This window comes from Macrobrachium nipponense, chromosome 23 (assembly GCF_015104395.2).
Source record: "Macrobrachium nipponense isolate FS-2020 chromosome 23, ASM1510439v2, whole genome shotgun sequence".
Lineage (NCBI taxonomy): Eukaryota > Metazoa > Arthropoda > Malacostraca > Decapoda > Palaemonidae > Macrobrachium > Macrobrachium nipponense.
In genome coordinates this window covers 57,024,762-57,051,555 of record NC_061090.1, presented here as the reverse complement: position 1 = coordinate 57,051,555, position 26,794 = coordinate 57,024,762, and the positions used below count along the sequence as shown (strand labels likewise).

The 26,794-nt window shown below is 38.7% G+C and overlaps 1 protein-coding gene and 1 pseudogene across 1 annotated transcript; one reads left to right on the top strand and one right to left on the bottom strand.

Moving 5' to 3' along the window:
- LOC135201092 (brefeldin A-inhibited guanine nucleotide-exchange protein 1-like) overlaps window positions 1-26,794 on the top strand; it is a 157,938-nt pseudogene that overhangs the window by 98,708 nt on the left and 32,436 nt on the right.
- On the bottom strand, window positions 4,653-26,735 carry LOC135201083 (brefeldin A-inhibited guanine nucleotide-exchange protein 1-like). Its single transcript, XM_064229973.1, is given in 18 exon segments — window positions 4,653-5,310; window positions 6,195-6,329; window positions 7,780-7,898; window positions 9,279-9,450; window positions 9,843-10,001; window positions 10,385-10,563; window positions 10,996-11,020; window positions 11,022-11,132; window positions 15,018-15,125; window positions 22,889-23,041; window positions 23,293-23,319; window positions 23,321-23,457; window positions 23,839-24,011; window positions 24,233-24,408; window positions 24,572-24,840; window positions 25,044-25,205; window positions 25,570-25,699; window positions 26,607-26,735. Coding segments are annotated over 18 exon segments (2,574 nt in total). The 3' UTR covers window positions 4,653-5,100.

Here is a 26,794-nt window from a genome sequence, read left to right as displayed (position 1 = left end):
AAGCAACACGCCCCGACTGATCCTGTCCGGAAAGACCTGAGACCGGTGCAGCACCTCCATGACGATACGCGACGTGGGCAGGGGGCAGGCACGGCAGGAGCAGCAGGGACATCAACAGCAGGACCAGCACCATCAGGACCAGCACCAGCAGGACCAGCACCAGCAGGACCAGCACCAGCAGCAACATCAGCATGAGCGTCCCGCACCGCGCGCTTCGTAGGAGCGGCGCGAGCGGCTGGGCCTGGCCAGCAAACACTAGCTGCAAGGTACGGCAGCATAGTCCGGCGTCACAGGCATCTCCAATTCAGCAAACTCATCATTGGGACGGGGTGGGCGGCAGATCCAGGGGCGAACTTTTGGGACAGCGAAAGTCGGGAGTCGGCAGCACATAGAATCCAGGTGGCGGCGGCACGCCATTCTTAGGTACGGCAGCAATCGGCTTTTGGATTGATGCCGTGGGAGTCACCGACGCAATGTGTTGCGTGTAAACCACATGAGGAGGGGCGGCGTACGCTGGTGTGGACACTGTATTAGTCGTTGTTGTGACTACACCATGAGTTACAACTGCCGACCCCGCCAGACGTTGAATCAAGCCCTGGATACTGGGGGCGCCCTGCAGTCCCAACGACGCCCACACCTGTCCCAAGGCGTCACTCACAGAAGGCACACCTGAGGGAGGAACAGTCGGGTCAGTTAGAGGGGCACCCTCACGCCTGGGGGAGGACGAACCCCACCCAGAGCGGACGGAAGACCCCGAGTACAATTGAACATCCGGGTATCGGGCACCCTCCTCCACACTCGACGGATCGAGTGAGGAGAAGGACTCCGAAACCCCAACCCCCCCCCGCAGGGGAAGGCGCAAATCGTGGGGGCTGAGCTGGAGGTAGGAAGGATGACGAGGTATCCGTCACCAAAGGAGTCGCTGGAGAGCTTTCCGACGACTCCTTGGTCGATCTACGCCTCTTCCTACCCTCGTACAGCACCCACTGCGCCTCGGACCAATTCTTCCACAAACATACATGGTTCGGCTCGGGAGCATTCTCGCCCCCCGACACCGATAACATAATTCATGTGGATCAATGTCAGGATTAAGAGCGGAATCCGCCGCATTACGCCCCTCCAGCCCGGGACAACACTCTACGGGCAGCTGGTGGGCGCGGCGAAAGCTCTTCTTGATCCATAATTAATTAAATTTTTCACTTCACAATGAAAAATGAAAAAAAGAGTACTTACAATTTCATTCAAGACCACAAACAAACCAGTCAGAAAAGAAATTGTAAACATCCAAAGCACACGACGAAATAGCGGGCAGAGCGATGACGAACACGTCCTGTCACACCACGGCCGAAAGCAAAAGTGGTTCTTCACCGCCCGGGCGCGCGGCGCGCGCACGATCGGACAAGCAGTTAACTACCGTTCTCCCCTTGTTCGAAGCTTACGACCGTCCCAGCTGCCGCTAGTTACCTTCCTATTGTTAAGGACCGAGGGTTTGTATTACGTATCAGAACAAAAATATTTTAAATCTCAAGAGGCAACTGCATAAAGTTGCACATATTTCAATATGTATTGAAAATACTGGACTTTTAAGATACATTTAGGCATTTCCCTTCAGTTATAAATATTGTAGGCTAAATATATTCACCTGTCCAGTACTAAATGATTTTCAGGTTTTATTTAATTTGCCGATTAATTTTACATTTGTGCTGCCATTACGTGTGCTCCTTTGGATACTGCCACTTAGCATTATATGATAGATAATTTACTTTTAACATCACTAATTACCCATTAAAGTATAGTGTTTTCTGTGTTGTCTACCTTTGTCTTTCTGTAAAAGGCTTACACAGACATAGTGGCTCCATAAGGTACGGTAAACCTACTAAGAATCTTAGGCTATAAAACCTTGAAAACTTTTCACCAGTGCTGGACTTCGTCCTAAGGAAAGATCTGCCATACATGCATTCCTGATGATTTTTTATTTCTCATTTGACTGCTATTTCCTCTTGGAATGTATTACTCACAAAGTAGCAAAAGTTGAAAGGCCATGTTTGTGAGATGAGGGAAATGACAGAAAAAGGAGTGGCCGATATTAGGGCATGATACCCGATTTGCAAGGAGGTAAAGAGATGTTGCAGAAACTGGGGAATGTTTGAAATTGCTTTTAGGAGGAGAAACAAGACAAAATATTTGAGCAACCAAGATAAAAAAGCTATTATCATCTTGGTCAAGAACAAATAAAGTCACTCACAATATGGAAAAAGTACTATTACATATCCACAAGATGTGAGCAGTGCTGTGAGAGTCAGTATGCACTACTACCTGTAAAATTTAGAGATGAATTATCTACATTAAAGAAAAATGTCAAAAGGCTCCCCAAATTTTCATGCACTTCTGTGGGACTTGTCACAATCAAGCATGTAGTCAAGAAATCTTCAATAAAGCATTTAATAGCAGTGCTACATCTTGCTCTGATTACAACCAAATAAAATAAATGATGAAACACCATAATTTGATGGGAATTTAAAAACTTTAATAGTTGCATAATGTTTACATAAAATCTATAAAAAAAATTGTTGCATCAGGAATAAAATCAATCATTCGACAACTTGCAATGAACTTTTATATTCTATAACATAGTATATATATATTTATATATATATTATCACAAGAGGTATTCACAGACTCTCACACTGGAGAAACCTACTTGTTCAATTTTCGGTTACCGAAACATAGAGGGGATCTTGGAGGGCAGACATTGGCACTCCAAGTCACCAAAAGAAACTAACATGGGTGCTGCAAAATAATGAACTAATTTCATGTCATTAAAGAACTCTTAGTAAGAAAATACAGTGCAGATGTCTGTCCTTCAAGACAATTGTCTGACATTCACCAAAAAAGGCCAAAAAAAAAGGAGAAAAATGGGTGCTACAGAACAGCCTGGCATCATCAGCTGGCTATGAATACCTTGTCCCCCTAAAACTATTTATATTCTATATACAGTTTACATAGAAAAACAGTCTACAGCATTCTAAGCATTTTCCCTCCTCAAACAAATGAAATCTAAAGCATGGCATACTTAGGCTCATTCATAAAAAAAAGTAATCTGATAATGATCACCAAAGCTTTAAAAAGGATGGATACAAACAAATGAGAACTTACCGACACTACAGAAGCACCAGTGAATGATGAACCCAAGTCCTTTTGTACATTCCTTCCAATGAATATCTTTAGGAAAAAATACGTATTGAAAATCTACACTTGAAGTGACATTTTCATACGAATTGAGCTCAAGCAAAACTAATTCCATCCTTGTTTATAACCACTATTAGGAGTAGAATGATCAAAGAGAACACAATTTTCAGATCTAAAAAAAGGAGAAGTTATCTTTAAGCCTATGTAGATGTATTAGACACACCAATTCAGTACCATCCTTCATTTATCATAGAGCAGCAGCTAGTGCAAGCCTGAACTCAGGTATGGCGAGCTCAAGCTAAGCACTCTATTAACCCCAAGTCTGTTGAAACCTACGTAGGTAATAATAATTTGAGTAATAACACTAGTAGACTATATTTCAAGAAGAGCTTTACAAAAAGGCCCCAGTATATCCCAAGCCAACTGATGATTCCAAACGTTTCTCAGTTGGTCCACCGAGCAAGGACAGGCAAAGAATAAGTTACCAAGCAGTTAATTTTGCCCAAGGTTAGATTTGTTTTTAATGTGAATTTCTGAATGAGCAGTTTCTCCTACAAATGGGAGGTGACTGTGAAATCAATATTGCATCAATCAGAGAGAGTTTACTAAGCTGATCTTATTCTTCCTGTGAAAACCTAATTAAAATACATTTTAAAACATATACATCACAAAGGTCATTTAAATCATTCCTCAAAACAATAACATACATAGTTATCTGAAGCTATCTTATGTTTCTGTGAATAAAATTAAAAATAGCTCAAGACTAAATATTTACAACTGACGAGCAAATACCTTTACAGCCCGAGGAAAGAGCGTTTTTGTTTATTTTTTATTTTATAAAACATAAATAAATACTACCCGGCAAAGATCATTACATCGCAAGAGTGAAGTTTCCAGCCCCAAGAGTGTTGAAGTGCAACCCAATTTCAGAGTGGGATGCATTCCAGCTTCACTGAGGACTCTTCCAATCAATCGAAAGAAAAATTAGGTATGAAATTGTGACTTGTGAAAATGCTTGCAAAGTGCAAGGTGATCTGTATAATGAAAGGATGCATTTCAAACATACAACCACCAGCAATAACCTAAAATACTCTGAATATTCATTTACAGTAGCGTTCAAAGGAAAACATGACAGATTTGCTTGGACACTCAATGTTTTCTTAACATTCTCACATTAAAACGCAACAATTTGGAATGCTTCCCAACACCGTACAGCACTCAAAGCTGATTGGTAAGGCATGCATTGAAATTATTAAACATTTATTTTTGATCCATACTATAAATGATGGTGATGGTGATGATGATAATGAAAAAGGTGATTATGACTGTGAGGTCTTGCCAGCGACTACTAAGCACCTGGGTACTGTAATCAACCACCCACTTAATTAATTAAGAAGGTGAACAAGAAACCAAGCTTCTTCTCTACATTTCATACTAAGTCTATTTTATAAACATAATTGGAATGATTCAACAGTCCACTCTACTAGCCAATACTATATACTGTTTATATATACGTACTGCCCTACTGTATGTGGTAGTTTTATACAACATGATTAAATCTGAAAATAGTTTAAATGCTCCTTTTAAAAAAAAATGTTAACAATTCAGCCTCATTTCAGAATTTTATACAGTTTTTAACCGATATTTTCTTATAAAATTATGCATAAATATAACACGCTTACTAACTCTAGGAATACATCATCAAAGTATTTCTAACATTCTCATTGCACTCAAAAGTCATCACCACAAACCTTCTCCCAAAGAATGTACAAAGTTTCATTATGAAATACCTTACAAGATCTACGATGTCTTCCACGACTTTTACAATGCAGAAATTTGTACAGTCACCGATAGTCTTTAAAAAGTGATCATAATTAACTTATTTGGCAACCTCTATTCTATAACTAAACATTATTGTTCACTGGGTAGTCTCTCTCTCTGAGAAACGGAGTTTGCAGATGAAGTCGACATAGTGTGGCTGCGGATGCTCGGATGCGTTATATTGAACACAATGCCAATTCGCAGGAAGAAACGCCGCAACACAGCCCGTAATTCATGCTTCAAGTTGAAGCACATTATCTCGCACAGGAAAGGATAGTAGTTGGATGCATGGGCTGCAAACTGTGGAAGCAAAGGAATGATAAATCCACAAGGTAAACAAATCAGGGCTTTAACAACCTCTTGATGTTCAGGAAGGGTCATTATATATATACAAATTCCCACTATCCCCTATTCCTCTCCAATCCATATCCAACAACAAATTTCATTTTGAAATTAAAATCAAATTCCTCATTAAATAAACCAGCACTACACCATCAAAAGTAACCAAAAGGCTTTTGATTGACAAGGTCAAACACTAAAATAATTCATGGCAGTTACTTATAACAATCATAAATTATAAACTAAAAATATCGTACGATAGAATGGATATACAAAATAAATATTTAAGATTCAGTTAAACTACTTAGTAAATAAAAAATTTTCACTTTTAACTCAAGGCATTACATCAACAGAAAAAATGTTTGTTTATGGGTAGTACTATATTTATAATTTTCTGAAATTTTATAAAGGGTTCTAAAAACGTACCCTAGCTATTAGATCCCACTCTCATGACAACTAAGTAACTTCCTTGTTTTTTCAGTAATTCTTATCCACATTGTTATTGATAAGCAAGGCAGTATGTATCTTTGAAAAACAAATCTTGCATGATGTTGAATCTAGTCTGTTTCTGAATTCAAGGCAGTATCTAATTTCAGTCAAATTAGGGCAAATCTCTGTATCTTGTAAGTACTGTATACACAGTATTATATGAGATCCTACTACATTGAACTTGAAAAATCAAATCACACTGGTAGTATGAGAGGGTGAAAAATTTTTTCAAGAACATTATGAAGATTTTCATTTGGTATGCAAAGCACAAATCCATCAAAGTTTGCAGATACAATAACAAAAGACTTTGGATAACTAGTATAACAAGAAAATTAATGCAATTCAGTTAAACTCACCTGGTCATTGGACATTTTATGAATATTTGTTAGGAACAGAAGAATAAGGTTGGTCCAAGCTTCACGGTGCGATTCAGGTAAACTAAGGAAATACTCTAGGCCTGAGCGACAAACAGATATTAGTCTCTCTTGAACCTGAAAATATTAAAAATATATATATAAATGTCCAAGTTAATAGCAAATAAAGCTCCTATATGTAATATTTCTCAAACTATAAGCAAAGCTAACACATGGAAAGTACGTACTGTTACAATAGCACTGTTAAAACAACAACAAAATATATCCTAATTTCTACAGAATGAGACAAAAAAAAAAGAATGTACCGAGAGAGAACATTACTCATTCACTGTCAAACCCCTAAAAAAATCTTCAAGGTTATGTGGGGCATGACCTCCAATTAAAACATATTTGAAGAAGAATGTAAAATTTGGTCACCCAATTTAATATTGCTCTTGAGCCTAAAACATTTGAAATCTGGCTGATCAATGGCTCTTCTTGCTCATGCAAGGTTCCATTTTACTTTGCTTCGATTATCTGTTTAATAACATTTTGCAAACTGTTTCACCTGAAGTTTAAAAATGTGACAAAGTGAGGGCCTTGTGACTATAAAATGCAATTGCATTTTGAGAGAAAGGGCCCTTTTATGGGGTGAATACGTCCAAACAGTGTCCAATGTTCTAGACTTAAGAAACCAAAACCCTTAGACCATTACAGCAAATTTTGGCAGGGCAATTTAACTACTAATTCTACAAAGAAAGCGTGGCTAAATGTTGCCTTGGCGTTTAACCTGTAAGAATTCACTCAATATTTTACCAAGCAATTTCTGGTCTGGAAAAATAGGAGCTGTTCCTGGTATGAAGTTTGTGGAGGTATGCTGCCTCAGAGTACTTTTCATTCTCTCTTGTTATGCTCTTAAAAACTGAACTTCCTATAAATAATGTTGTAATAAGTCAATTACTGTAAAAGGGTGATTGTATGTATTACCAATTAAGAATCTTTTTGCATGCATTAATTTATATTAATCATGTTTTTAATTCATTACATATTTTGTTTAAATAATACAAGAGTTTAATGCATTAATTACGTATACATGCAGGTTATTTCGTGTCTTTCAACTAAGTATAACTTTTTTCATTAAATCAAAATCTTAAGAAAGAACAAATGGTCTATGACATACACTATGCTCAAGTTGCTTCATCATTAAGCAATTTATATAAAACTGAAATTTACATGAGCCACTTCAATTACTTTATAGATAGATCACAAACATGTTAGCCCAAAGGCCAAGCCCTGGGACCTATGAGGTCATTAAGTGCTGAAATGGATATTAACTGCAAAAAGGCTTTAAAGGTGTAACCTTGCAGTTACACTGAGAATCAACTGTTAAACGAGGGTGGAAAGTAAGATGGTAGGAAGAGAATATGAACATTGATTCAAACATACATCTTCCAAATAATCTATTTATATTTTTATGACTATCTTTTAATTTCTCAAAATAAAAGGTGGCCACCACTAAAATCCAAGCTAGGTAAAGGTAAAGGCCTGGTTCAAGTCGAAATAAAAGAAAACACTGAAAAGCACATACCTGAGGCCATTCCTCTTCTCTGGACGGATCACCCAGCATGCGGAAGAGTATTCTAAGCGCACATGCCAACGATTGGGTCTCTTGTTTGAGGAGGTTTGGCTTCACACTACCCTTAAAGCCTGTAAAAAATAACCATCATGACAGTATAGTCTGATAAATGTTAAGTACTATAGTATATCACTAGCCTTGAAACTACTTGTATAAAAATGGCATCTCTAAAACAATGAAAGGACTGTTAATTAAAACATAACTTTTTAAGAATAAATGCTCACAAAACTAACTGTAAATAGTAGCACCACTACCAGTACTGTGTGAAAGTCTTTTATATAAAGCTATGTTCCACTGAAATTTTGTTTTATCTATTGCTATCTTCAATTCTTCAATAACTGATGATTAAATACCATAGTCGGATTAATTACCATTGCGGACCTAATCTTTTCCTCTCCATAAGTAAACATTTCATTTTGAAAAAATCCAGACAAGCTCAAAAACTTTCATAAAACAAAAAATCAGTTCTTTTGCTTAGTCTCAGGCACACTATTTCAGGCTTTACAACACTTAACCAAGGAAATTCCTAGCATAATATTCTGAGTAATCATCAATTTTTAAAAACTTTACCTTTTCTGGTAAAATGTACCAACCTAAGAAAATGGATCATCTGCTATTAATATCTAAACTGGGGGACCTTGTAACCAATTAGCTCTCTTCAATCCAACTAACCTTCCTGATAGTGTGACCAGCTTTATGTTGTCATAGATGCATATTCAATGCCAAACTAGGATGAAGCATAGATTGATTATGTGACATCTTGTTTATTTAAAGTTTGCAGCCGAGGCAGCCCTAATTATCAAGATACATAGCAATTCTTTAAAGCTGGAATTGAAACTGATTTCATAGAGACCAGTCTGAATATTAGCATCTCATCATGGACAATCTTTCAAAAGCTATTTTGAAGATTTTCAATTTAAGATTCTGATGACAACATGGCCATAAATAAAATTTTGAAACCTTCAAATGATATTCACAGAAAAGATTTGGATAAGCTGAAATTACTAATACTATAACCATTTCCGTGAGAAAAAAACATGTCCCAGAGTATCATGTATGACAATGTGCCCATAAATACCGTACAGTGCACATTAATGCGACTGGGATTAGTTGAACGGAAGACAAGTATAACTAGGATGTAATGAACAAAAATATAATGAATTCCTATCAAATGTTCCTTCCCTATTTCCAACCACATATTACCATCCAAATAACAGAGTGTTTTTATTCTATTCGAAGTAACAAACCCTCATTAAAAAATTTTCCTGACGTTGAAGTAACATTGCATCCACACTCCAGCAAACTTGCTTACTGAATGCAAAACAATTTAACATTAATCAGACATTCAATATTCATTAAAAAAAAACCTTACAATTATCTCTTCATTTTACAATAAACATAAGAAAATTACTTTAATAAACAATATAAGCATGATGTTGCTAAACACCTACCAGCTTTCCACAAGAGGTTTCTTTGTTCATGATTTGAGTTAAAGGATTTAGCAAAAGAATGTGATGCCATGAGACAATCGAGGAGGGTGAAAAGCTGACTTGAGGAAAGATGGCGATACATCCCTTGGTCTTCTCTTTGTTCTCTTAAAACAGGTATAGGGTCATCACCAGCCTATGAAAAATAATTAGTAAAGTACACAGGCATACAAAAATGTTTTGATTATATAATGAATACATTTTTTATCAATAGTTGAAGGTTATTAACTTGAAAAGCATCAGCACTCCACTAGATGCCATGTTCATTTCATTGCAACTGAAAGGAAAATCAAAGTTGAGGATTCAGTTTACCTTTCTGAAGTATCAGGATCTATTATTGCTCCTACAATATTTCTAAGAACAATAAATCAGAAAATATCTCTAGTAATGATCAACCTTAGGAGCGCTAAATATGGAACACCAATACAGATTAGCAACTGGACTCAACAGCACCATTGAATAAATCAAATGCTGTTAAATAAACAGTATAATTACAGTAAAACTAGAGGAAAATTCCAAAACATTTACCTGAGCTAAAGCCAGGTTTTCTTGGTCTTCCTTCTTGCTCGTTGCAGGGAAGAATACAACGTTGTCAATGCACTGAATTAGCTCCAACTGGACAACACAACGGATTAACAGCCCACTAAATGCTCTTGAGTCCCCATTCACATTTCCTCCACTATTCTGCAAAGTAAAAGTCATAACAATGGACATCAAATAATTTTATTACAGTTCCTCTTCACAGCTACAAATGCTAAAATTTAAGGGAAATCAAATTGCAAATTTAATCTTTAAGTCCCTTGACATTCATTATTCAACAAATTAGTCAAAACAGTTTCATAGCTGGCTACCTATTACAAAGTAAGATGCTTTGATTCCAAATTTCTGGATAAAATTCTCTTATCCTTTACTATAATAACCCCAGACTTTGCAATGTTCAAAAGTACATATATTAAATGTGAAAATACTTTTTATATCTTCACCCAGATCATTACTGATGCATGAGGCAAACCCACTCTAAAAGAGATTACGCCATAAAGAATAATCATTTAAAAATTCGTGACCTACTGAAGCTGAGGACTGGATTCTGGAGGTCTCCAAGAAAGGAGTGCATGTGGTAGTGTAGAGTGGAAGATATCCAGAAGGCACTGGCACGTTTTATCCCATGTGCTCTCTGTGAACTTGGGCCCGTTGCTAATCACAAGATTCTCCAAACAGTTGGTGCCTGATCGCGCTAGCTGCTCGTTATCTGCATTATGTATGAAAAAATTAATAAAAAACATATTTCACCAAGTTTTTAAACTATGTTAATATTCCAGTCCAAATTATTTCCTCAGTTAAAACAACTGCCATAAAAACAATCAGAATTTATGAGAAATCTCAAAACCTAAGTGACAAAAAAAACTGAAAAGTAATACAGTACCTCTTAAACTCAACATACAAGGTTTTGGCTTTCTGGATGTAAAAAAAGACTACAGGAAAAGCCTACTTTAAAATCAAACTTACTATTAAATTAAAAATCTGTTAATATGAAAAAGGTATCACATCTAAAGAAGTAGCATTGAAAAAGAATGGGAAAAAACATAAAAATAACAGCATAATTTACTATGTAAACGGACCCGTGTAAACACTGAGGTCTGATAAGTTGAAAGTTGCTTGATTTCATGAATTTTGAAGCTACCTTGCTGTACACACCAGTGAAGTTGGAGTATATAAATCTTCCAACAGGATGGGACTGAGGACTTCAAAATACTGCGTAAACACATCCACAATAGAATACAGTGCATGATTGCATGTTGTAGTCATCCACTCATTTTTCTGTAAGAGATGTTTTTGAAACATGCAGTAAGTTCTTTCTTTATTCATTGATAACAGAATAAAATCATTTGGTTCTCAGTTTAGGGGAGAACTTTCGAAACCCCCAAATAGGTCAATGGTTCTAGAATCTAGAGATAATCCTTCTGTTTGAAACACCTGATTAACTTACTCCTAGATTTATTTTGAATGTCAATATTCTCTGATCATTAAAACCTATTAATAGTTGTAAAACAAAAAAGAAAAACAAATCTGCCATTAGAAACCCTAATATAGAACGATTTCCCCCCCCCCCCATTACAGATATTCGAAAAAAATTTGTATATAATGCTATAATTGAAAAGGATTGTTAACAATCTCATATGATCTACATTAGTACCTATGTAATGTTTCTGTCAGTAGTCAACATAGGTTGGTTAGAATAGGTTACTTAAAAACATTCTTGATGAAACTGCCACATATTAAAATGTTAGTTGATATTACTTCATTACAGGTAATGTATTAATAGTAATTTACATTCTACAAACTACACCATGTACTATATAATTTACTGTGCATGATTTATGGAATTGCAGTCGTTAACCATGCAATAAGATGTTCTCTAAAATCCCTTATCTAATTTCTACATGCATAAAGTATGATGTGGCATGATATGCACCTTGCATGCCTAAATCTTGTGATGCTTATGACAACTATAAATGTTATTGTACTCTTAAATATTATAGAGTAAAATATGACATCAGCATTATACAACACGTGAGCTGTGAACAAAACATATGCACACAGACATACAAGTCACTCAACTCCCCATCACCAATTATTTCACTTTCAAAACTGAGTGTTGAAATTATTTCACCAACTCAACTAACCATCACCAATTACTTGGAAAAAACAGAAAAACCACAAGATAACCCTGCTCAACCAATCTTACCTCACGAATGACACTTATTTCAGACGTCATAAATGGAATGAAGGGATTATGAATAATCTAGAAGTGCACTACATCACCAATTTTTTTCTCTATAAGGACAATTGGATAAAATAGATACTATCTAATATCACATGACAGCTTTTCAAGACTAGAAATTTCTTGAAAGTCACAAGACTGATGCTTGTTCGGTGACACCACAAAGCAAGAAGTTATTGAATGCACAACTGTACTGTTGAAAAATTAACACGTTGAAAATACATTTGGTCCCATTTTCTTCATACAACAGAAAGGTATTTACAAACGTGATGCAATACGTCACAATTAGCTTTTCAAATTCAATTATGTCACAGTATGTCACTACCTTTTTGATACTTTGTGAAAAACTATGTGAAAAAAAACTAATCACAATTCCATTACACAATAGTATGATTAATATTCCTAAAAAAGTCAGGATAATGGCACACACCATTTGAATCTGTAAAATGTAAAACCATGGTACAAACACACGTGAACTCCCAGTCACCACATCATGGATGAAAATCTTACAAGTGGGTATCTCCATAAGATTAATAAAGATTTTTCGGAAGAATCCCATCACCTGGAAACTGAATGTGTAGGGAGCTCAGCATGAATTTTCTATGCATCAATATGGACAGAAGCAAAATCTAAATTAAAAATTTAAAGACAAATGGCCACTTCATCCCTGACTTTTTCTAACTGCAATCTCCAAAACTTTGCTGCTATCTTTTTGTTCCATTTCCTTATTGGCCTTCAAGTCAAAAAAAACCACTTAAAAAAAATTCTCTTCTTGACTTGGCCCACGGCAACTGAATCACCATTTCCAATTTCCATAAGTTGTTATGGTCCTCTACACAAAAATAAGTGCTGGATGAACTTGCAATACTCATATTTGCTGAAATCAATTTTTCTTACAAGTGAACCCTAAAATACCATAAAAGCAAACGGAAACCATTAAAACTATACTATACCCATTAATTCTTTCAATAAATTCTGGAAATTGTACTTACCATAGATAATAGCATTGTCAAGGAACTGGCTTGAATTTCCCTAGCACCAAGGAAAATGTTATTCGAATATTAAGCACAAACCTAACCACAACCCATTACCTTAAGTTATTTATCTCCTGGTTACCTACCTCATGAAGCATTTGCTCCTCTAGTAACCTGCTAGTTATTTCACCACATAACCAATAAACTTTAAAACTCTCAAGCCCCCCAGCACTTTTGTCTTATAACATCAAAACTTTTCTCATCAATTCATAAAAATCAAATTATCCCACCAGCAACTTTTGATAACACTTGTCATTACTTTTAGAATGTAAAAGCTTTAATTAAGCATTCCAGTTTTCAATGCTTACTAAATTAAGTTTGCCAGTTAATAATAGCTTGTCTGTTAGTTCTGTATTCAGCATCTAAGCACCTTAACTATAATCTTTAATTCTTAGTTTTATACTCAGCTTTGTTTTAGGGACCTAAACTGAATCATAAAATGAAAGATGGCCTATTGCTGACAGCAAAATCAGAGGAGGTGGAGAAACGTTCCAAGGTGGATGAGTGAATAGAGAGGGGTGAAAATTAAAGTAAGTACAACAGTTCATGGTGACTACATGTAAAGGAAGCAAAGAAAATGCTACATTCAGGAAAGTAACTATTAAGTGGTTGTTGGAATTGTGTAAGAAAAAGCTCTGTACTGTGTATTGAATTAAAAAGATGGTGTCATGAGATGTTCAGAATTACAAAATATATATTGGGTATCAGATCTGGTTTGGCCAATACTATAGTACTACTATCAGATCTGGTTTGACCAATACTATAGTACTACAAGTGTTAAAAATGGAGAGATGCTACATTTCTGGTATATAAAAATCCCATTAATAGACAGCAAACAAGGTTTATACTACTCTATGCAGCAGAAACTTGGACACTGACAAGGAAAATAACGAGATTTTGAGGTTTGACCATAGCAGGTATTACAAATGGAAATTTGGCAGAGATGTGAGAATCTGGAAGAAAGAGTGAGCTCCAAATGATTAAGATAGTCTGAACAAGGGATGAGGAACAGTTCGTCAGAGAAGCACTTGATAAAAGGGGCCTATTAGTTTAGGCCAAAATGCTGTAGAGCAGAAGAGTGACGATGAGGATAGAAGTGATTTTATGTCTAACCCAAAAATGGGAAAACCTGAAGTAAAACATTTATGAAGGTGATGATGATGAGTTGACACTACCTTGAAAAGTAGTAATCTAACCCTTTTAAAAGCAACTAACAGCAAAGACACTAAGCCCATTTAGAGAACTTTTTTACATTGTAAAATTCTCTATGTGAAATCTGTGATTACACGTTACAACTCCATACAAATGCAAATACTTCCAAATATATTTGCAATGCATTACTGGGTAATAAAAGAACCATTCACTGGCTACGAAATGTGAAGTACTGTAACCAGAGTGAAGTGGCTGGAAAATATTCATGACTAGTGTATAAAACTGAGCCCCCCTACACATTGGTAAAGAGGAACATATTAGTAACATGCAGTTATGATAGCAAGAAGTTTAGCTTAGTTTACTCCAGCGAACGAGGCTTTTGTAACGAGGGAACACCAACCTCAGTCTGCCTCTCGCTTAACTCCACTGTGCTCTGTGATAAAAGGAAAATAATCATTAAGAATTTGAAACCGAGCAGTTAATTCATTCTCCCACCACCTTAGTATCTGAGAGGGTTATAATCAAATTGGCTACTGAAACTGCTTAATGCATTATTAACTAAAAGGAACATACAACAAACAAAAATGAAAAAAAAAATACATGAACTTATTCTGAAATCAAAAGTAACTAAATGTAAAAAACAAAAGCAACTATTTTTTCTTTGAAGCAAAATGCTTTTACTGAAAATGGCTAGCCTAGAGCTAAAATAAATTCTAGGTTTGAAAAGACACTCACCTCGGTCTGCTGTTCTGGAAGTTTCATATTATCGAATATTCTGAACACAATCTGGAAGAGATCTTTCCACCAGTGTGATTCATAGGAGCCTCCATAATTTTTCACAACCTATAAATATACAATAAATGATTGCACTAGTTGCATTGATTCTTAAAAATATGCTAAAGTATTAATAAAATTAACTGCAAATATACCATTACCAGTGGTTACATAAGTCAAAATTACCATTATCCTTAGAATCAATCAAACAGATCAACATCAGTTGGTTGCATATGGTTTCTGAGAACTTATTTGTTCCAATTTCCCACGTCTCTCTTCTTTTTCTCATTAGTCTTTTCTGGTTTTTCTTATTATCAATTTTCACTGTTTAACACTATATACTTACAAAAAGTAAAAGGGAAAAGATAATCCTTGAAGAAAAGGCAGAGAGAGAGGGGAGAGAGAGAGAGAGAGAGAGAGAGAGACGAGAGAGAGAGAGAGAGAGCGAGAGAGAGAGAGAGAGAGAGAGAGAGAGAGAGAGAGAGAGAGTTATTCAGATATGGAATTTGTACCAATCCCTGCAGTAGATTTCAATCATTCTAACACTGCAGAAGTCACTGGTCATGTAAGCAATAAATTAATGTCAAAGAGTAAGTATGATATTGTCATGTTACAATAAAGTTTTATACATACTTACCTGACAGATATATACTTAGCTATAGACTCCGTCGTCTCCGACAGGAATTTCAAATTTTCGCGGCACGCTACCGGTAGTCAGGTGATCTACCGCCCTGCCCTGGGTGGCAGGACTAGGAACCATTCCCGTTTTCTAATCAGAATTCTTCTCTTCCACCTGTCTCCTGCGGGGAGGCTGTGGTGGGCCATTAATCGTATATATCTGTCAGGTAAGTATGTATAAAACTTTATTGTAACATGACAATATCATTTTTATACATTCAACTTCCCTGCCAGATATATACTTAGCTGATTAGCACCCATTGGTGGTGGGTAAGAGACAGCTAACTACTGAAATAGACAGGTAAACAACATATGTTGTAGGTATTAATAAACCTTGGTTCCTACCTTATTAGGCTGAAGACTTCGTGGCTACTGCCTTGGAGTCTGCTTAGCCTCAAGAGCCTCAGCGAGATATGATCTATGGCTAAGAGTTCTTGTGGGGGTCTGCCAATGGGGTCTTATCCACTTACTCGGCAGAGCCTAAAGGCCTTTGTCATTGGGTGCTATTCCACTAACATGACAATACCACCTTGTTCAAGGAGCACAACACCGATCCCGATCACCTGATCCTAACATCCATGTTAGTTCTAAGATTGCAAGGAGTTATCCCCGAACTCTTACTTAAACAACAAAAACAAAAACTCGAAACATAATTACACTTTCATTACAAAATATACAAAAAAAAAAAAATTTTGTACTCCCCTACTAGCCATACATACCCTTGATCCCCTACAACAATGACACTATGCTCCCGTGCGACATCAGTGAGCTTGCTAATAGAAAACCAAGCACATATCTGACAAGAGGGTTTATGTACGATAAAACACAATATTTAAGGATCAGTTTTTGCTCCAAGACCCAGCACTGTATCTGCTGATGCAAATGGACCTAGCGAGAAGCACTTCTCATAGGTCACTCTCACATCCTTCAGATAATGAGATGCAAACACTGAATTGCACCTCCAATATGTAGCCTCAATGATATTTTTTAGAGACATATTCTTTTGGAATGCCAAGGACGTTGCTACTGCTCTCACCTCATGGGTCTTGACCTTTAGAAGACCGAAGGATTCCTCCGAGCAGTTCTTGTGAGCGTCCGTAATCGCTCCTCACAAAGAAAGCCAAGGCGTTCTTGGACATGAGTCTTTGGGGTTCTTCACCGCACACCAAAGACCTTGTTGACAAGCTCCCATCTGTCTCTTCCTCTCTAAATAATATTTAAGAGCTCTCACTGGACAGAGAGACCTCTCTATCTCTCTGCCTACGAGGTTAGATAGGCCTTTTACCTCAAAACTTCTGGGCCACGGTTTTGACGGGTTTTCGTTCTTTGCCAGAAACATTGTCTGGAAAGAACAGATGGCAGCATCTCCTTTGAACCCCACTGTGGAATCTAGAGCGTGCAATTCGCTCGTCCTCTTGGCTGTAGCGAGAGAACCAGGAATAAGCATTTCCTAGTGACGTCGCGGAAGGAACCAGATGTAAAGGCTCGAATTTATCCGATGAAAGGAATTTCAGTACCACGTCTAGATTCCAACTAGGTGTTCTAGGAGTAGCTGCCTTTGAAGTTTCAAAGGATCTAATTAGATAGTGTAGATCTTTGTTTGCTTGCAATATCTAACCCTCGATTCTAAATACTGAAGACAGCATCTCTGTATTCCTTTTATTGTTGAGACAGAAAGGTGTGATTCCTCTCTCAGTAAGAGGAGGAAATTGGCAATATTCACTATAGAGGTACTGGAGGAGGACAGCTTCTGACTCTTACACCACCTCCTAAAGACTTCCCACTTTGATTGATACTCTTCTCGTCGAAGCTCTGCAGGCTCTAGCGATAGAGCCCGCAGCCTTGCGAGAAAAGCCCCTCGCTCTGACAAGTCTTTCGATAGTCGAAAGGCAGTCAGAGCGAGACCCTGGGAGGTTGTGATGAAACCTCTCGAAGTGGGGTTGTCTGAGTAGATCTGGTCTGTTTGGAAGAGATCTGGGGAAGTCCACTATCCACTCCAGTACCTCTGTGAACCATTCCTGGGCTGGCCAAAATGGGGCTATTTAGCGTCAACTTCGTGTTCTTCGAAGCTACGAACTCCTGAGCACTTCCCCAGGATCTTGAACGGGGGAAAGGCGTATGCGTCCACACCCGGCCAATCAGGAGAAACGCGTCTATTGCGAAGGGCTCTCGGATCTTCCACTAGAGAGCAAAGATCTCTATTCTTTTGGAGAGGAACGTCCGCAAACAGGTCTATGTGAGGTCTCCCCCACAGGGACCAAAGACTTCGACACCACTTCTTCGTGTAGAGTCCAATTCTGTGGGAAGGACCTGATTCCTCCTGCTCAGTCTGTCCACTCTCACATTCTTGATGCCTGAAAAAACAAAATCTTGTTGAGGAGAGTTATGCCTCTTTCTTCTGTCCAGGGTTAACAGGTGTCTTGTTAACTGAAAGAGGGAGAAAGAGTGCGTGCCTCCTTGCTTGCGTATGTAAGCCAGAGCCGTGGTGTTGTCCGAGTTTATCTGTATCACCTCGCCTCTGACTATCTCTTCGAAGAACTTTAAGGCTAGGTGTATGGCCACTAGTTCCTTGCAATTGATGTGCCAGGACACCTGTTCCTTTGTCCAGGTGCCTGACACCTCCCTTGCTCCTAACGTCGCTCCCCATCCCGACTCCGAAGCGTCGGCATAAATAACACATTGGTCTGGGTTCTGTAGGCAAGCGATACGCCTTCGTTCTTTTGAAGAGGAAGGATCCACACTTCAAAATGATCCTTTACCTCTTGTGGAAGCGGGAAGATGTCCGAGAGTTGTCCCGTCTTCCAACTCCACCACCCCTTTCAGGAAAAACTGAAGAGGGTCGAAGGTGAAGCCTCCCCAGAGAGAAGAACTTTTCTAGTGAGGACAGGGTCCCTAAGAGGCTCAGATAATCCCTCGCTGAACTGTTCTTTTTCTCTAAGAAGCTCGAGATTTTCGACAAACCTCTGGTGATTCTTTCTCGCGAAGGAAATACTCGAAAACCCCCGAGAATCATCTGAATCCCCAGATAAGACCAAGCTCTGGCTGGGGAATCAGCTGCAACTTCTCGAGGTTCACGAGTAATCCCAGCGATTCTATCATGTTCCTTGTTACTGATAAGTCCTCCAAGCACTGAATCTCCGACTTGGCCCTGAGCAGCCAGTCTTCTAAAGTAGAGGGAGATGTTTATTCCCTCTAGGTGAAGCCATCTTGCCACATTAGCCATCAGGTTGGTGAATACTTGCGGAGCTGTAGACAGACCGAAGCACAGAGCCCGAATTGAAAGATCTTGTCTCCTATTACAAAACGAAGATATTTCTTTGACAAATGGTGAATGGGAACGTGGAAATATACGTCTTGCAAGTCCAGAGAGACCATCCAATCTCCTGGACGAAGAGCCGACATTACTAAGGCGGACGTTTCCATGCGAAACTTCTTTTTCTGAACAAAGCGATTCAGAGCGCTTACGTCCAAAACTGGTCTCCACCCCCCCGATGCCTTTGGTACTAGAAAAAGGCGATTGTAAATCCCGGGGAGTGTGGATCCTGCACAAGTTCGATGGCCTTCTTTTACCCACATTTGTTCCACCATTTGAAGGAGAGTCTTTCTCATTTCCGGGTCTCTGTACCTCGCTGACAGTTCCGAGGCGTAGATGTTTAGGGGAGGGCTGTTCTCGAAGGGGATTACATATCCCTTCTTTAGGACCGACACTGACCAAGGGTCGGCTCCCTCCCCTTTTTGCCCATACTCCTGCAAAGTTCAGGAGTCTGGCGCCCACTGGTGCTTGAAGGAGCAACAAGTCATTTGGATTTCTTGAAGGGCCTAAAGGAAGACCTCCCTCTCTTATCAGAGCTCTTCTTTCTGGCAGGGGGACGAGCCGCTGTACCTCCACGAAAGGGCTGCTGAGGAGGACGAGAGTCCTTCTTAATCGCCGACACTAGGGCGTCCTTTCTTGGACGTTTGTGTTAGTAGGTCTTGTGTCGCCTTCTCAGTTAGCGAGCGAGATATATCCTTCACTAACTGAGAAGGAAACAGATGATCCGATAGAAGGCGAACAATAAAGCAGTCCTCTGGCTCGGAAAAAGAAAACCCTTTCGATAATAGGGATCCATATACTGATCTCTTTTTCAGGAGACCAGCACCAAAAGGGAAGCCACTTCACCCGAACCGTCTTGTACTGCCTTGTCCATGCAAGACAGGACGCTATGGAGAATCTCTGGGTTTTTAAGAAACTCCGGATCTTTAGATTTGTTGGCCAGAACTCCGAGTGACCAATCCAGAAAGGTTTGAACACCTCTAAAGTGACAAAAGTCCCTTAGAAAGTGGTTTCAACTCTGAAGTGCTTCCACGTCGCTCTGACCGATCCTAAGGAGTGACGTCTAGAGGCCTCCACTAAATTGGAAAAGTCGGGCATCTGCAGAGGCAGGTAGAGAAAGACCCATAGTCTCTCCTGTCCCATACCAAATACCTCTCTTTCCATGTAGTTTGGAAGGAGGCATGCAGAATTACCGTCTTTCCTAACTCCTTCTTCTTGTCCATCCAAGAATCTAAAGAATGGAGTGCCTTCTTCATCAATATAGCAGGCTTCATTTTCAAAAAGGCCGAAGATTTTGCCGTAGCCGAGCTCGAAAAGAGAGAACGAGAGAGAGGAGGAAGCCGCCGGACTAAGAGAATCTCCAAATTCTTGAAGCAATAATGAGGCTAAGACTTTATAACTCGATAGTCCCTCATTAGCAGGAGGTTCGTCATCAGACAACTCGTCTAACCCTCGATCAGACGAAGGAAAAAGTTCACGTTTGGAGGGAGAGTCCTTCCAAGACCTCCTACGCTCTGAAGGAGAGGAGCTCCTATTTGGAGAAGAGTCATAAACTCCAGGAACGAGTCTCCGACTCCTGCCTCCTGGCTCTTGACTCTTGCCTCCTGACTCCTGCCTCCTGGCTCCTGACTCCTGCCTCCTGGCTCCGGACTCCTGCCTCCGGACTCCTGCCTCCGGACTCCCTGGCTCCTGCCTCCTGACTCCTGCCTCTTGGGGCTCCTGGCTCCTGCCTCTTGACTCCTGACTCCTGCCTCTTGGCCTCCTGGCTCATGCCTCCTGGCTCATGCCTACCCTGCCTGGATGCCTCCACAACTCCTGGCTCTGGGCTCTTGCCTCCTGGTTGACTCCTCACTCCTGGCTCTTGGCTCCTGCCGTCCTGGGGGGATGACTCCTCACTCCTGGCCGGTGCCAGACGTCTGATAGGTTCATCCAGGTTCGTACAGGAAACCTCACCTCGAGTAGGAGTATCGATCCTGGCGGCAGATACCTCCATACGTCTGGAGGATCTTTTGATCGGAAGGGAAGAGTCTTTCCTTCTAGGAGGCTCCTTTGACAGAACTCCTACAAAAGACGAAATCTGCTCCTGCATAGCCATCATGAATCTCTTCGTAACCTCCTCTTTATCCTCTTCGGGAGGAGGGGAAGGAGGAGGGGAGGAGTCCATAGCCTCCCACCTCCTGCCTCCTTCTCACTCTGGTTGAAAGAATGGCTCTTCTTGCCTTCTTCACTCCCGAGGGAGACTCCTCAGGGAAGTTTTCTGGGCTCGAATCAATAGTCGGAGCCTTCCAACTCCTCTTGAGGGGCCTGAGATCGATCTGAATCTCTCCAATCACGTCTCGGAGATGAAGATCCCGACGACGAAAAACACTCACGCAGGACCGTCTTTTACACTAATAGCGATCATTCGGCAGTTGGCGTCTGGGGTGTCACAGAAACCGCCGAAGGGACACCTGATCGGTGGGGATTCACAACCTCCTTTCGGTTTTCGACATTCCTTCTCCTCTGGGCATGTGAGCTTGGAAGAGGTCTAGACCTAGGAGCGTTGCTGAGCCGACCAGATGCCCCCTCCACTACACTGGGGACACTCATATCACTGTCCACGTGAATAATCTTCCCTAGCCTTACCTTGTATGGCCAGCCCTCATTTTTGTTTTCCATCAACTTGAAGGGCTGCTTTTAGATCCGCAAGTTCTTTTGCTGAATCTACAGGTTCTGCAATAGGAGAAGGGGCTGCAATGGAAGGAGAAGTAGCAATACTTACCCTTGGGGAAGATCCCAAGCTAGGAATTAGTTCAGATCTAGAACTACTTAAACTTCTATAAGAAGCCTTCCTCACTCTTTCTCTCTCTAACTTTTTTAAATAATTAGTTAGATTCTTCCATTCGTTCTCACTCAAGTTCTCACATTCCTTACAAGTATTAGTAAAAGAACATTCATACTCCCTGCAACCCTTGCATACCATGTGAGGGTCTACCGAAGCTTTCGGCAACCTCACCTTACAGCCTACATTCACACAACGTCTCACAACCATTCCAGAGTCAGACATTATTAAAGAAAATTCCAAAATCAAGTCCACAAAACAGTCCACAAAAGCGTATGCCAATCCAACAATCCAGATACGTCACCAAAAGTCGGTCAAGAAGATCAATTGCCGTGAAAAAGAAAAAACCAATCGAGAGGAACCAACAACAATGTTGATGGCCCGGGCGACAGAAGAATTCTGATTAGAAAACGGGAATGGTTCCTAGTCCTGCCACCCAGGGCAGGGCGGTAGATCACCTGACCTACCGGTAGCGTGTGCCGCGAAATTTGAAATTCGGTCGGAGACGACGGAGTCTATAGCTAAGTATATATCTGGCAGGGAAGTTGAATGTATAAAAACAATATTTCTGTTACTGTCCCGTTACGCTCAAGTGATGAATCCCCCATACTCCAATCATGTTGCTGCAGGAGCTTCTTTCCTTAATTCTATTGTCTGTTATTGAAATTCTCTTCCTGCTCCTGCTTTCCCAGTCATATAAACTGTCTTCCTTTATGTAACAGATCTATTGCCTCAGTGGGTAAACTCAAAAATTATTTCCTTTGTGATAAAACCTTGAACAGGGAATAGAATAGAATATAGAAGTTAGGTCTAAGGCCAAGCGCATGAGCCAATGGCCACAGATTCCTTGCTTTACAGTCTTTAATTGTTTTTTAACCAGTTTCCAGCTGGCACTAGAAGATTATCCTATTGTTAAGAACGAAGGTTTGTTTCGCGTAAGAACAAACTGTACATATCTCAAATATGCGAATTAAATAATAAGAGCATTATGATAACAAAATTACATACTGCCATACTAACCTCAAATAATACAGTCAATGCCCTTGTTCTGACATCCAACTTGCAGCGTGTGATGATGCATGAAAGTTCGAATAAGATGGGGAACCAGCCCCTAACCCATACTCGATCTTCTGAACAAACAGTTATGTCTTCTATGTTGTGATCACGAAATACCTGCAATCATATATCACTGAACTGTTAGGAAGAATATAATATAACTTATGGGTCATGATTAATTTTAAGAGACTCAAACCTACTGGACTTAAAATACAATGAACTTTATCCATAAATCCTCTCAAAAGGTATTGCAATCTTTTTTAAAATATGAAAAACAGAAAAATGAACAATATATGCAATATCAATGGACACCTTGTTTTACCAATGGTTTTTTTTTATAAGCAAAATCGATAGGCAGCTCATCATACCTGTGGTTTTTCATCCACATATTCCTTGCGCCCAATTCCTGATGAGTGATATCGCTTCCATGCTAGTGTCTGGGAAACATGCATTGCATGCAAATTCGCTTAGGCACTTAACAGAATCTTGAAATGAGTCTATGACGGTCATGAAATGCTTTTGGTAGATTTGAGCTGAAAGGTGGAAAAAAATTAAAATCAGACTAACTGAAAATATACTTAATTATGAAGCTCCTATGTAAAGATAATCCATATTTACGAAAAGCCTTCAATAGGACTACCTGAAAACCTATGTTCATTTGTATGGCCTGCAAACTAGTCTACTGCAATAAGTTCCCCAATAAAATCTACAGTGCAAAACAACAGGAATTTCAGACCACAAAACTAAAACTCGCATTCATTTACTTTCATTTTAATTATTTACTTTTATCAGAATGGTGTAATTCCTTACTCATGATGCTAAACACAAACAAAATACTGTATAACAGCTACAATATTTCTTTAATACTTACCATCAAATTTCCACACAAATGACAAGTAATAAATGTTACTTACATATGATTTCTTTTGTAGTTTCGAACGCTAGTTCAACAATATTTTCATCTAGATCGGATGCTGCTAGGTGATATACACTAAATATATTCTTCCACCCAGATTTGATGTTCTTTGCTTGAGAGTTTACCATTTGCGTGATACATCTTACCACCATGTCTTTGATTACTGGAGACCTGAAGACCAACAAAAAAATCTTATCTCGCATCTTTTAATACAATAAGAATGATAGGAGCACAGAAAATCTTCATCCTGCCACCATATACAATGTCCAAATATACATGCATCTATGACTTCCTTGACTTCATCACATCTATCTAATTTTGTGTGACTCTGCAGTAGAGATAGTCTCAATCAATATAGAAAAAAAATATAAACTCTGCAGTCCCACACTAACCTATTCTTCTTCATTATATGTTCAAACGGACGCAAAAACTCTTTCTGGAAGCGGAAGTTTGAGAATTCACCCTTCTCAATGAACTTCATGGATAACTGCCGCAGGGAATCTACAGCAAACACAGCAATGTCTTCATTTGGATTGCAGCCAACTTTGTTGAAGTGTTCACCCAAGACCTGTTGCCATGGAAAAAAAAACATTATCCAAGATTATTCCATTTCCATTACCACTGTTTCATTAATTCATAAAACTGACTCAAATGATTAAGACTAAAAATATATATATAGGTCTATAATCATGAGACTTTTCATGAGAAGAATTCTGAAGGATGACACTAACCTCCCATATTCTGGACCACTGCAACCTGATACGACCCATGTTGTAGTAACTGATCTCTACAATTTTCTGCAAAGAAAACATGCGCGGAGATGGTGCTGCTAGCTCTTCCAAGGACACTGAACACAGAGCTCTTACAAAATGGACAACAGAGTCTCCATCTAACCTTGTGGACCCTGTGAATATTCTGTCTACCGCCACAACAACGCTCTGAGACGAGGTTTCTCCCATAGATTCTTTTATATGTGCAAGTTTCTTCTGCTCCCCTGTAACTGTAATGCATCAAAACAATCAGTCTGACATCCAGCAAAATATAAGAATGTCACCAAACACATAATTACTACAAATGAAGCAATTATGATTTTAATCACACCAAATCTACAATACAGTTCAAGACAAATTTGCGATTAAGGACCAAGGAGAAAACAATGAATTATAGTATATGCAAATTTACCAACTGATTCCCACAACTTACTGAATTCTGGGAAAGCATCCAGGAAGTTTGAAGTTTCATGAGGCATTTTTAGTCCTGAGTCTTTTATGTACTGTGGTTTAACACCTGTCCCAATCAGCTGCGCCAATTCCAGCTGACTAATACACTTTAGGATCTCCAACCATGATTTTCCTAAGTAGTTACCTGTGAAAAAAATTAAGTACAATAGCACTCGCTTTCCCTAAATTTAAACTGTAAAACAAACATCTTTTATAAATAAACTTATTATCTATAAGGATTCAAAATCCTAACTGAAAAATACTTTCCAATGTTCTATCTACTTCAAGGGATACATTGTTTCTTTGGTAACCAGATACTTTTTGTAGACATAGTATCTAAAACACTTCAAAATTTGTAGTCAGAAGTGAATGAGTTTGTTATTAAATAAATCCACTGGTCTACCTATAAAAATATGGAAATTCAAACTCTTGTCGTCGTATCAAATTAATGAGTTCATTATTACAGCGAATATAAAATTGACTAGGTATAAAAACCACATAATACATACCATCTGTATGTGCCACTGTGATGAGTGTTTTGATACAGTCAACATTCTTGGCTTTCATTTCAGTAAGGGGAGAGTTAGCAGTAAGAAGAGTAAAACGGGCGAGGCACTGTACAAACGCATCTCTCTCGAGCTTACGAAGTTAAAAAAGAAAATTATTATTAAGTATCTTTCATATTTGATTATTATTATTGTCATAACTGAAAAACAATATCATGAGCTTCTGATAATAATTATAGTCCATCATCCATTTTCCAGCATCTGAATTCTGATGATCACAACAAAACATCAACAAAAGATTTTTTAAAATAAATTTACCATAAATTGTAAAAAAGTTTGAACAAAAATTAGAATACGGCACATATGGATGCTGCTTGTTATCATGGAGACTGAGATATGTTCTTATTCATAAAAATTCTTTTAAAATGACAGAAACTTTATAGCAAACTTACAAAATTCAAGTAGTATATTTTATCAAGATGGCTCAAATATGTAGTACGTAATGAATTTCGCATAACTGGAAAGGCAATCTATCATATCATATACTTTTACACTATGTAAACAGAAACAGGGTATCTCTTTTCTGCGCCTTATTGTGGATTCTTTTTAAATGTACACAACTGTAACACATTCTTTCATTATGACTAACTTTTACTTTTACTTGTGACATTGATGTATTTTCTTACCATTTTTAAATATATCTTGATAAAGTTCATCTCTTTAGCTTTTAAAAGATAACAAATTCATTAACACAGCATGAAGTAATGTTACACAAAGCAACTGAAGAAAATTATTGCTTAGCATTTTTGCTCAGTCAGTGAAGGGTGTTCTGATACACAGATTTTGACCCCCTTCACCCCTTTCTCCTCTAAAATCCTCAGAGAGTTAATTATGCCTTCTATTTCTAAAACACGAATGCCCAAATGTATCTTGGTTACAAGCCAACCAATAAATTTCTTTTATATATTACCAAAAGGATGAACAATACATAGTATACAGTGAGATAAAAGCACTTAGTGTACAAGGATGGTTACACTTACAGTCATATGAAATATACAAGTAATTCTGATGGCACACCGCAGGCCATCCAAACAGAGGGAAGCAACCTCTGCATCATCACAGTCTTGCAGGCCAACAGAGAAAGCAGCCAGGAAAGGCGTCCATGCCATCTACAGATGAAATATTTGAATATTTGAGAATCAAAATTTTTACACCAAAATGGTTAATG